The sequence below is a fragment of the Ahaetulla prasina genome, chromosome 2 (assembly GCF_028640845.1).
Source record: "Ahaetulla prasina isolate Xishuangbanna chromosome 2, ASM2864084v1, whole genome shotgun sequence".
In the NCBI taxonomy this organism is placed as follows: Eukaryota; Metazoa; Chordata; class Lepidosauria; order Squamata; family Colubridae; genus Ahaetulla; species Ahaetulla prasina.
In genome coordinates, this window is record NC_080540.1 from 22,279,165 (window position 1) to 22,292,622 (window position 13,458).

General features: G+C 41.3%; 1 protein-coding gene across 1 annotated transcript in view; it reads left to right on the forward strand.

Annotated features, from left to right (window-relative positions):
• The first annotated feature begins 3,745 nt into the window (after nt 1-3,745).
• The window catches only part of IL17RC (interleukin 17 receptor C), a 49,395-nt gene continuing 39,682 nt past the window's right edge, over nt 3,746-13,458 (forward strand). Inside the window, exons 1-3 of the mRNA XM_058169255.1 lie at nt 3,746-4,275; nt 9,892-9,910; nt 11,847-12,008. Coding sequence (XP_058025238.1) covers nt 4,183-4,275; nt 9,892-9,910; nt 11,847-12,008 — 274 coding nt within the window. The 5' untranslated portion in view covers nt 3,746-4,182. The remainder of the gene's footprint in view (nt 4,276-9,891; nt 9,911-11,846; nt 12,009-13,458) is intronic.

A 13,458-nucleotide genomic window follows, 5' to 3' on the forward strand; every position in this document is an offset into this window, starting at 1 on the left:
CAAAATCACCATGACTGCATTTTTTGGCAGTTCTGGGCTGCCAAATCACTCTTCCAACATGAATAAATGAAACTACAGATAGTCCTCGGCTTACAACAGTTAGTGACCGTTCGAAGTTACAATGGCTCTGAAAAAAATGAGTTATGATCATTTTTCACACTTATGACCATTGCAGCGTCCCCATGGTCACGTGATTTATATTCAGATACTTGACAACTGACTCACATTTATGACGGTTGCAGTATTGTGGGGGGTCATGTGATCAAGGTTTTGCTACCTTCTGACAAGCAAAGTCAGTGGGGAAACCAGATTCACTCAATAATGGTGTTACTAAGTTAACAACTGCAGTGATCCCCTTAACAAATGTGAAAAGAAAAGTCATAAAACAGGGCAAAACTCAGTTAAGAAATTTCTCATTTAACGATATAAATTTTGGGCTCAATTGTGGTCATACGTCGAGGACTACCTGTACATCTTCTGAAGCCAGCAGCTTTAATCCACAACTATCAACTACATAAGCGTTGCCCCAAGAAATGCTGGGTTTCGTTTTGGATTCATTTACAGAGTGGTGAAATCTGAACCGGTTTACTACTGGTTCGCTGGCTGCACATGCGAGGTGCGCGCACACAGTGCGCATCAAAAGGAGGCATGCAGTAAGTAGAACAGCGGGGGGGGTGTTGATCAGCTGTGGCGCGCAATCTTTTCTTTTACTTTTAAAAGCATTGCTTTTAAAAGTAAAAAAAAAAGCCTCTGACGATCACGCGGCTCAGCTGGGATCATCCAAGTCTTTTAAAAGCATTTTTTTTACAACCTCTTCAGCCAAATAGATTGTAAAAATGCTTTTAAAAGTAAAAAAAAAAAGGCTCTGACGATCCCATGGCTCAGCTGGGCATGGGCGGGGGGGAGGAGGGGGCAGGGATTTTTGCTACCGGTTCTCCGAACCACCCGCTGCCATTGCTACCAGATCGGGCGATCCGGTCAAAACCAGGAGCATTTCACCCCTGCACTTACACCTGCCACACAAAGCGTGTCAGGGTTCCAAGTAACAGCCCCAACCAAGTAAGACTCTGAGGTAAGCAATTCCTCAACGATCCATTCTATTAGAGATGTCATATTGGCACATCTGGGAAAACCCGAATCTGAAAACTCCCAGGTTTTCTCCACCCAAAAGAAAGTCCAAGTCCTGTCCCCTGCACCCACATGTCCATCACATGGTCCAATCAATCCACCATCCCAACATGCCTTCCAGTCACGCCACTCCAGGTGCAGGCTGAACGTCCTTGACTCTCAGAGCAAAGAATGTTGTTATGGCTAAAGATTTCTACAACTCCATGCAAGCCCCCTCCCACTTTCCCACAGCACTATGTGTGGCAGCCCTGAAGATCCAAAAGAAAAGATGGCTTCCAGGGCTGACAAAGCCAATCAAACACACAAGGCAGCAAATTGCTTTATTCTGTTATAGATAAGGTGACCAATCATCGTCCTTTAAGGAGGACAGTCCTTCTTTTGTAAGTTCTGTCCTGTCCTGTGTCCTCCTACATATCCTCCTTTTCGATATTTGAAGACTAATCTGTAAATCTCCGCATTCAATCGATGCCGATCCGATCCATTGCATGTGATGTGACGTATTTGTATTTGACATGATGATTCGTCAAGGCTCAGTACAGTGCGGTGAGACACGATTATGAGATGCATGCACTTCGCACAGGAGAATTGTTTTGAGAGAGCGTGCCGCGCGCAAGTGGCTTTGTTTACTTCTTAATGAAACACGACACGGCACAAACGCAGACATTAGACTCACTTTTTTATCAATGAATATTCAATCATGCACAGGTGAGCACAATAATTCATGTTTTATTAATTCATTATCTATTTAATAATTTCCAAAAATGTATAATTTTATTTACAAGTTTATTCGCTTATATTATTGTTTCAGTTTTAATAATTAATTTTATTTATTCAATTGCTAATGATTTTTGGAAAAGCGAGAAATCGAGACTGAATGTTGATACTCTAGCTGAAGCACTTGCTGTAAAATTCAATATGAAGGATATTTCTTGTTCAGATATTTCCAATATATTGTTAGAAGATGATACATTGACAAAAAATATTCATTCAATGGAAAAGTACTCATTTAAATAATAATTAATAGGCATGTAAGCATAATTACAATATAAATGTTTTTTATTATGCATTTATCATATTATAGCATATTCTGTATTATTGTTGCAATGAATAAAATGTTTATTTACGATATTTTTTTTCTTCAATTTATTTGTGTCCTCCTTCTCATTGTAAAACAGTTGGTCACCTTAGTTATAGAACAAAGGGCATTTGGCATAAAAGTTTCCAACCCAAGCACTGTTAGTGGTAGGGAAATATGACCTGTTGGAATTTCTTATCTGTAAGTGATGGTTGTCTCCTGGCTCCTTTTGTGCTTTCGATTGTTTCATGTCAAGCCTTATCTTTGTTTGATTTTGAAAGTGAAAGGAATTTCTGCTTTTTTAGCTAACGATTAATGAAGATCAACCCGGGGCCATAAATTCGTTACAAGTTTAATCCAGGCCCTATAGCATTGATGGCTAACCTTTTCCAGACTGAGTGCCCAAAGCACGCCCAAAGTGCGCCCGAACCCCCCAAATGCATTGCGCATGCGGCCCCCATGCATGCAACCCACCCCCCGTGCATGCGTTCTGCCCCCACACATATGCATATGGCCCCCTGCATGTGCCCCATCCCGCGCAGGCATGCACCCCCCGCACACGTCCTGCCTCTGCAGATGTGTGACAGAGACTCAAAGACTAGCTGGCTGGCGGGAGGCACGCGCGCATGTGCAGCATAGCTGAACTGGGGCGACTGCTCGTGTGCCATCAGATTATAATTATAAAATTATAATATAATTTTATTAAGAATTTTTACATAGGCAAAAGACAAACAGGAAGGGAAACTGCATCATGAAAAGAAGGAAAAATAAAGAGAGAGAGTAAAAAAAAAAGAAGTGCAGAAAGCAAAACAGTAGAAAATAGAAAGAAAAATCAGCAACTCCTGAATCCTTTTTAACAATTATGAACAAATTTATTGACTTGCGGACATTGTCCATAATTTGTCCCTCCTCCCTCACTAATTTTATAAAAATTCCTTCAGCAACTTGTTCAGACTTTTTCAATCATTCAATCCATAAGTCATCATTTCACTTGTTTTTCATTTTCAGCAAATAGTCCACCAAAGCTTACTGGTCCTGTAAAAGTACTTACTGTTTTCCACAAAGTGGCTTTGAATGACCATATAGCTACCTGGCTACTTACCAAAGTTAAGACCATAATTTTCTTTCCTCTATTTTGCCTAAAATGCATAGTAGTTGCAACAATGAATTGCCTGAAACGGCATGTTATCATTCTGTTTATGCCATGAAAATGGGATCCTCTCCTAAACTAAGATAGGTCTCAGTCTGAAGGTTTCAAGTCACACTGTGTGATTCTTTTGCTTGTGGGCTTAGTGTGTGTGGTGTGACCTTCCACCATGACAGCTCGTTCAGTAAACTAGGACTAAAACAAAACCCCGACACATAAACATTGTCAGTTTTTATCCACACCCAAAAGCTTCATTTTTTGCCATTCCAAAGTGATACTGTAACATCTGGATTTGCTCTGGTGGCTTTTGGGAAAATGCTGGATTTAGTTTGGCTGTGATTTTGTTTCCTGTCTTCTTTGAAACGCTTTAGGCTCTCATTACTGGCAGCCTGGCATTCAGCCTAGGTTCTTTGGCACGTCCCCTAGATTCCAAGGGAAGTTCTTGCTCCACCTCTTGATCTTTATTTTCCTTTGACGTAACCCTGGTAGTAATTGCAAAAAGGCAGGACATTTATTTACGAAGTCAGATCTGGCAAACCAAGCTAGGAAGTATCTTCCCGAATTGAGCAGCTCTTCAGATCTTCTTGTTCCTGCGGGTCGCGAAGAGATTTTTGGCTAACTTAAGTCAACTGGATCCTTACCCTGCTTGCCGGCCTAACTCCAAAGGTTGGAAACGCTGTGAAGACACCAATTCCTTGGAAGAAAAGAATGGGGAAATAGTATACCAAGGCAGGATTTAAACTTATTCTGTGGAAAGGCAGAACTGGAAGGCACAGGATCTGTATCATGCTGGTAATGAGTTACAAGGAGAGAGATTGCTTGGCTACCTGAGATGCAGTTACTTGCCTTGGTGCTGTTCCTAACTCACCTGATTTCTGCCTGTTTCCCCCTTGCAACCTCGCTGAACTCTGTCAGTTGCTCACCGGTAAGTAAAAGTCTTGTCATAGCGATGGGAGGAGGCAGCGAAGTTTAGAATCGGATGGAATAATCTCTAGGATCTGTTGTTCCCTTCCTTTTTCCTTAGCTCGCTTGTATTTTGCATTATTGCTGTGTTGCAAACTGGCATTTTGGCATCTAAGATTGATCAGGACCTCCGACAGTTTGATTCTCTGCGGAGAAACATGTTTATACCGGGTTAACATAGCATACTTTTCTCAGGTGTCACTAAAGCCAGTGGAAGATGGATTGTTGATAAGAAGGATTATAGTAGCCTCAACTCAGCCAAAGAATCCTTGTGTCGTGATATGAAAGTTTTGGAGCCTTACCTTCCTTAACAGCATTCCTTAGTAGAATCAACACTTGCTGTGATGTAGGATCCTTGGTACTCTCTGAGCTTGGTTGTTTTCTTGTAGACATTTCATTACCCAACTAGGTAACATCATCAGTGCTAGCTAACCAGGTTTTACCTAAGTGGGTAATGAAACTTCTGCAAGCAAACAAGCAAACTCAGAGAGCATCAACCCCACAGCAACTCCTTAAAACAGCAGTATCGTTTTCAGAGCTTAGGTAGCATCCATGTGATGCTAAGAAATGATGCAGTCGCTTTAAAGATTTGTAGGGACATGCTATGTTTATACTCCCTTGTGGACTAAAGGAGCTGTTTGAAATAATTTGTGAAGTGCTGCATGGTTGCTGCATCACTGGAGGCTTTCCAAAAGAGACTGGATAACCATTTTTCTGACATGGCTTAGGGTCTCCTGCTCAAACAGGGGGTTGGACTAGAAGACCTCTGAGGTCCCTTCCAACTCTATTGTTCTATGTTCAGCCCTGAGCTACAAGTATTCTCTTCCTTTGTTCTTGCTAGAACGGGTTGTTGGCTAGCAATGCCTTATCCCAACTATTTCTGATATCTTGGATTTGTACGTCTGTCAGAGGTTTAGTAATACAGCAGGATAAAGCTGGACAAGTTATTTCCTGGGAACAAGATAAGGCATATCAAGGGAAAATGAGTAAAACTGGAGCTGTGTTGCAATGATGTTGCAATACTTAATGAAGACAAAGTCTGTATTTGAAGGACAGTGGCAGATAGTACAGCGCTCCAGAGCAGAGGTCTCCAACCTTGGGAACTTTAAGACTTGTGGACTTCAACTGCTCCAGAGGGTTAACATCAAGGGGGGTATTCACTTACCTTCGCTACTGGTTCGCAAATGTGAACGTGCACGTGTGTGCGCTCGCTTAGCTCGCACATGCCACCTCCGCGCATGTGCAGGGCCTTCTGTGCATTCACAGAGTGTCAAAAACGGGATGTGATGACATCCTGGCGGGTGGGTGGAGCCTCCTGCAGCCACCGCTATCGGTTTGCCCAAACTGGATAGAACTGGCTGAATACCACCATTGGTTAACATCATTGCCCAGACAGAGGATCATTGGTTGCCCTCTCCCCTCTTTGGAAGAGGGGAGAACGTTCAAAACATTCTTAAAGATCTGTCTCATACTGGGCACTCTTTTTTTAAACTATTACCATCTGGCAGACGGTACAGGTGACGGTACATGTGTGTTTTTATATGTATAATGTACACTGAGGATGATATTTAATTTGTTGTACAAGTTGCAATGACAATAAAGTAAATTAACTACAGATTAGCTATCACTATATGTGTGAAGGTGCCTCAAGAGTATAGCCACTAGAGACACATAGATCATTTGTTTCGATAGGATTAGATAGAAGGTAGTTGAGGAGAAATAGCCTTCCTTAAAAATCTTAGTCTTCCATATGAGATAAATCTTTTCCTGCTTGGCTTTGTAATGAGTGGCAAAATAGGAGTATTCCCCAATTCCATTCCTTCAGGAGCAGAAAGATGAAAAGCGATTCTAATGAATATTAGTTACTGGATATGAAAAAGTGGAAGAGTTTTAAACTTAATTACAAGATATTACTGAATCTTTATTCATAGTATCTCCTCCAACTTCCTCAAAGTGACATCAGCATTTTAGAAAAAAACCCCCAAGGTTTGGAAAAGTTAAGGGAAAACACGTTTTTAGGCGGGGGGGGGGGGAGGACTTCCATCAACAACATTTTCTGGAAATACAAATTAATTGCTATGGTATGAGGAAAGACAAAATTGAGAGGGAAATGGAACAGAATAAACCAGCGGCGAAATCCACTTAGCTTCCTTACTGGTTCGGAAGTGCGCAGGCTATGAGCATCACATGCATGCGCCGACCATCTGCGTATGCGCAGACGCTTCTGCGCATGCACAGAGGGTAAAAAACAGGTTACTTCTTGCTTTTAACCAGGAAGTAACAACGACTGGGCGGGTGGGCAGAGCCTCTCCGAACCACCGGCCGTCATCGCTACCAGCTCAGCTGAACCAGTCCGAACCAGGAGCATTTCACTCCTGAATTAAACTGAAAAAAATAGTATTTCTGAATTGCTGGTTGGGTAGCATCCTCAATATTACATCACTGTGTGTTATTAGAGATCTCACTGCTGTGTGTTATTGTAGAGTTGTAAGGTGGGAATTGATTAAGTCACTTTTTATCAGTGTCATCATAACTTTGAACTGTCACCAAATGAATGGTTATAAATCGAGGAGTACCAGTTAAAATGTTTTTAAAAAATACTTTTGCTGAATTTTGACATATGCTGTAGCACAGCCAGTAATATATTTACTCAACTCTCAGTTGTTATAAAAAAAGATCTGAAACTCGTTCCAAATGCTCTTATATTCAGCTAAGTGGCAGTAAGCAAAGTCACACTTTGACTTTTTCAACTTGGTTCTCCAAAGACTTGAAATCCTGGGTTTAGGAAATTTAGAACTACGCCGCCTTCAACATGACCTGAGTTTAACTCATAGAATCATCTATTACAATATCCTCCCTATCGAAGACTACTTCAGCTTCAATTGCAATAATACACGAGCACACAATAAATTTAAGCTTAATGTGAACTGCTCCAATCTTGATTGCAGAAAATATGACTTGGAATGCTTGGAATAAACTACCTGACTCTGTGGTCTCTTCCCAAAATCCCCAAAGCTTCAACCAAAAACTGTCTACTATTGACCTCACCCCATTCCTAAGAGGTCTGTAAGGGGCGTGCATAAGAGCACAAGCATGCCTACCGTTCCTGTCCTATTGTTTCCTTTCGTTATATCCAATTAATATAGTTATTACATACTCATACTTATATATATGCTTATATATTGTATAGTTATTACATACTTATGTACTTATACTGTGTGACAAATAAATAAATAAATAAATAAATAAATCTCCCATCATATCAGCAAATAGATTGGATAATGGGAAATAGAATAAATGCCATTATTCCATTCAGATTAATATGCTTAGGAGATATTTCCAGTAGGAAACACTGATTACAAGTAGTCCGTGACTTACAATCTCAATTGGGACCAGAATTTCCGTTCTGAGCTATGCATTTGTTAAGTGAGTCATCCCAATTTTATGACATTTCTGTGAAGTCTTAAAAAAAGACTTCAGTTGTTGCATATATCACTGCAGTTATTAAGTGAATCATGCAGTGGAGAGAATTCGGCTTCCCCCATTGACTTGTCAGGACAAGAAACAATGGATGGAAACTAATCGAGAATTAAGGAGAACCTTCCTAACAGGGAGGACAATTAACCAATGGAACAGCTTTGCCTTCAGAAGTTGTGGGTGCTCCATCACTGGAGGCTTTTAAGAAAAGACTGGACAGCCACCTGGCTAGATGACCACCAGGGTCCCTTCCAGCTCTATTCTGATTGATTTTAAACGCCAATCACACGTCTCCAGGATGCTGCAACCCTTCATAAATACACGCTAGTTGCCAAGCACCTGAATTCTGATCACACGACCACGGGGATGGTTTTTTTCAATGCCGTTATAATTTTGAACAGTCACTAAATGAATTTCGGTTATAAGTCAAGGACTAACTGTTTTTACAAGAGAGACTAAGAACGTTTTGTCTCCTCGCTCATTTGGCAATGAGCTAAAAGGTTTTTGACAGACATTGCATGTTGATGTCGCCAAATTTTACTCAAGTTACACCAATGGCTTTTGCTTTTACTTATTTATTTTATTTTATTAGATTTTTATACCGCCCTTCTCCTGAAGGACTCAGGGCGGTGTACAGCCAAATAGTAAAAACCCCACAATATACACATTAAAACAAAACTTAAAACCAAGCATATAACTTAAATGGCCAAAATTTAAAACAATTTAAAACCCTAAGATACATAAAAACCCCAATTTAAAAATTTAATAAAACCTTTAAGCCTTTTAAAAACTTTTAAAAATTTAATAAAACTTTTACTTGAGAGCAGATGTGTCCAACCGGCAGCCCATGGACTGCATGTGGTTGTGGAAAGCTAGTAATGCGGCCCCATAATATTTTTATTAAAATATTTTAAAATTTGTTACTTATAATAAGTTAGCTATATTTTATATAGAACCCAAGATAAATCCTCTTCACTTGATTCAACTGGGCTAGGTGGCTCAGTGGCTATGACGCTGAGCTTCTCGATCAGAAAGTTCAGCAGTTCGGCGGTTCGAATCTCTAGTATAGGTCTCCTGCGTGAGTATGGGGTTGGACTAGATGAATTCCAAGGTCCCTTCCAACTCTGTTACTGTTACTGTTGATTCATCCCAGACAAAAACACTACACTACTAACCAGAGCATATAAAACATTTGCTAGACCAATTCTAGAATACAGCTCGCCTGTTTGGAACCCTCACCACATCTCTGACATCAATACAATTGAGCGAGTCCAGAAATATTTTACAAGAAGAGTTCTCCATTCCTCTGAAAGCAACAAAATACCTTATCCCACCAGACTTGAAATCCTAGGCCTAGAAAACTTGGAACTCCGTCGCCTTCGACAAGACCTAGAATCATAGAATCATCTATTGTAATGTCCTTCCTGTTAAAGACTACTTCAGCTTTAATTGCAACAATACAAGAGCAACCAACAGATTTAAACTTAATGTTAACCGCTTTAATCTAGATTGCAGAAAATATGACTTCTGCAACAGAATCATCAGTGCTTGGAATACTTTACCTGACTTTGTGGTCTCTTCCCACAATCCTAAAAGCTTTAACCAAAAACTTTCTACTATTGACCTCACCCCATTCCTAAGAGGACCATAAGGGGCGTGCATAAGCGCACAAACGTGCCTACCGTTCCTGTCCTATTGTTTTGTTTTTTTTTTGTTTTTTTCTTTCTTTTCTTTTCTTCTTCCTATATATATATTGATGCTTATACCTCCTAATATTTACTCATATATATGCTTATATACTATATAATCCTTTTTATATGATGTTGTGACAAAATAAAATAAATAAACAAGCCAGATGTTGGAGGGTTGTAAGGATAATCTCAGCTGGACTAGATGATTTTATCCACCTTCCCTAGTGCATCCAATTCCTTTCCTCATTTCTTTTGGATCTTTGATAGTAAATCAGTAAAGTCAACCTGTTGTTTTAATCTTAGCCTGGCTGGCTATATTGTGTAATGGGAGCTGGGGAAATGGGTTTATTTTGAATATATATATATATCCCGGTCATTAAACCTGCTCCTTCCTCTCTGTCCTTCTGCAGGGCCTGGGCTGTCAGCTAAGTAAGTATATGTTCTGTTTGTGTGTGTGCGTTTGTGTGTGTTAAAGTTCTTTTTCCCTCGAATTAGTGCATTATAGTTGTGGTGGACAACAATCCTCATCTTAGTCATGCTGGCTAAGAATGGAGAGAGCTGTTGTCCACAATACCTGCATGGTGCCGAGAAGACAAAAACTGATTTATCAGTTTAGAATAGAATAGAATAGAATAGAATAGAATAGAATAGAATAGAATAGAATAGAATAGAATAGAATAGAATAGAATAGAATAGAATAGAATAGGTTTTTTTTATTGGCCAAGTGTGATCGGACACACAAGGAATTTGTCTTGGTGCATAGGCTCTCAGTTTTGTGTGGTTCCTCAGGGTTCATGATAGCAACCTACGTGGCTTGTCTGGAAACTAGTCAGGCAGGATTAATTAAGCTCTTAAGAATGGTTTGCTTGCATTTTATCATGATGAACATGCAGTTTCTCTTTCTCTCCTGCACGCTCACATACCCAAAGGGAGAACACAAATTATATCTTGTGATTTCATGTCACTAATATGTAGTGCCTCCTCACGCAAATAAAACATGTTGGAGAATGAGAGAAAAAAGGGTGGGGGAGGGTGGGCATAACAGAGAAAAGCCATTTGGAGACACCTCTTAAATTCTTGGGGTTCCACCCAGTGGTGGGATTCAAATTTACGGGACCGCCTGCTGCCGCCAGTTACCTCCCATCGTCCGGTATGTCCAGTGCGCTCTCACAGGGAGGGCCTTCTTAGGGTGCCGTCGGCTAGCCAATGTGGGCTGGCGGCCCCCAGTGGAAGAGCGTTCTCTGTGGGGGCCCCGGCTCTATGGAACGAGCTGCCGGTGGGACTCCGTCTCCTCTCTGATCTCCAGACCTTTAAACGCGAGCTCAAGACTTTCTTTTTTCACCAAGCGGGGCTGACCTGATTGATTTTAATATAGGGGGTTTTAGCGGGTTTTAGCTTTTGAAAAATTTTAGCTAATATTTTAAGTATACAGCGGTCGAATTAGATTTTTAAACTTGTTATAGTATTTTAATTTGTTTTGGATTTTTGTTGTTTTATTTGCTGTACACCGCCCTGAGTCTTCGGAGAAGGGCGGTATAAAAATATGAATAAATAAATAAATAACTAAATAAATAATTTAACAACTGGTTCTTTGCCCTAATGATTTCTTCCAACAAACCAAACTGTTCAGAAAGTTAACAACCGGTTCTCCCGAAGTGGTGCGAACTGGCTGAATCCCACCACTGGTTCCACCGCTACCCGTGGCTAGGTTTGCAAATGTTCCTCCTCTTCTGCGGAACATTGACTTGCAACCACATGGAAAGCAACCTTGGCTGAAGGCCCCCACCCCACTCTTCAGTCTGCAAAGCACAGTTAGGTTGGGTACGGGAGCTTCCTCTACTGCAGTGGTTCTCAACCTTTATAGTGCTGCGACCCCTTTAATACAATTCCCCACGATGTGGCGACCCCAACCGTAAAATTATTTTCATTTTGAATTTATCGCGCCTGAAGCAGTATTGGCTAGCGATCTGAAGTGCTTGTGATTGCCTTGAGGACGGAGGCATTAAAGCGGAGACTCCTCCCCTATTAAGTTTATCGTGCCTGAAACCAGATTAGGCTAGCGATTGGGAGTGATTGCAGCTGGCTTCAGAGGGAGACATCAGAGCAAAGATTTCTCTCTTTTTTAATTCATTGCGCCTGAAGCCAAATTCGGCTAGCGATTTGAAGAGCCTGCAGCTGGCTTGTGGAGTCAACCATTGGAGCGCGATTCTTCGACTCGCAAGTATACTTCCCATATTTCCAATGGTCTTAGGCGACCCCTGGCAAATCGTCATTCAACCCCCAACAGGGTCCCGACTCACAGGTTGAGAACCGCTGCTCTACTGCCCCCATTCACTTTCTCTCTCCATCCCCATCTTGATTTCAGAAAAGAAGGACGTTCTATGTATACTTGGTGAAGCCAGACCAGATCCAGAACTAGATCCAATCCTAAGGCTGGTTCAGATGAACCCAAGGAGCACTCTTTGGTGCCCGGAGGAGGGAGACTGCATTCCCTGCGTGCAAGTGATGTTGACTCTTGGATTGCTGGGTAAGGGAGGTGACCCAAGCATCTGCTCTTGGAAAGTGTATTTGCGTCAGCTGCTAGCATTGGATTCTGGAGGTGGGAGGGGCCCAGGAACTTGGTTTCTTGATGCTGCCATTGCATTGGTCTAGGGCAGGGCAGGGCAGGGCAGGGCAGGGTTGAAGAATCTGCTAAGAACAGCATCTAAGTAGCAACAATGATTTAGGGCTGCCTTCATCTTTGACAAACTGCCCAACCTCCAATCAATGTCATTGTTACGATGCAGACGATTAATAGATTTTAATCTAAAAATTAGATGGCAGATACCAACAGGAAAAAGTCCTCTCCCTCTCATGGTATAATGATTTCGATAGAGGAGAATATTTTTAGCTCAGGGTTGAAATGAGGGGTTCTTGGTGCTCTCTGAGCTTGGTGGTTTCTCTTGCAGATGTTTCATTACCTAAACTAGGTGACAGCATAATGATCATTAATTGGACTAGGAGTAGGGAAGACTTCTAGTCACCAAAATTCACCGTCATCCCATAAGCACCCTAAATGTTGCAAGAGGAGAGTCTATGGTATCTTAGAATCAGGCAAAATAATCTTTTTAATAAAACTGCATACAGATAGTCCTCAATTTACAACTGCAATTGAGCCCAAAATTTTGTTGCAAAGCGAGACAGTTGTTAAGTGAGTTTTGTGACCTTTCTTGCCAAAGTTGTTAAGTGAATCACCACAATTGTTAAGTTGTTAAGTGAATCACCACAGTTGTTAAGGTTATTAAGTGAATCTGGCTTCCCCATTGACTTTGCTCATTGGAGGCGGGGGTTCGAAATAGGTGAACACGTGACCCCGGGACACTGCAACTGTCATACATACAAGTCAGTTTCCAAGCATCTGAATTCTGATCACATGACCATGGGGAAGCTGTAATGGTCATAAGGGTGAAAAACAATCATAAGTAACTTTTTCCAGTGCTGTTATAACTTTGACTGGTCACTAAATGAAATGTTGTGAGTTGAGGATTACCTGTAACTGGAAAAGATGCTACAAAGCTGCCTAGGTGATAGCAAGAACACTTAAGACATATACCACTTTACAGTGCTTTACAGACCTCTCTAAGCGGTTTACAGAGTCAGGCTATTGCCCTTAATAATTTGGGTCCTCGTTTTACCCACCTCAGAAAGATGGAAGGCTGAAACAACCTTGAGCTGGTGAGAATCGAACTGCTGGAAGTCTGCGGAATTAGCCTGCAATACTGCACTCTAACCACTGAGCCACTGCGGCTCATGTTGATATAATGGTGGGGTTTTTTTGGCCCAAGATACTTTACACCATTGCGGGTGAGAAAAAGAGATGGAGGGGGAGTCTTGAGCTCCTAAATCACTTTTCGGCACCGAGTGGTGAAAGGGAGCACTTTGCTCATCAGGGCCAAAGTACATGAAGACATGAAGACCAAGTAGCCCACTCCAAGCCT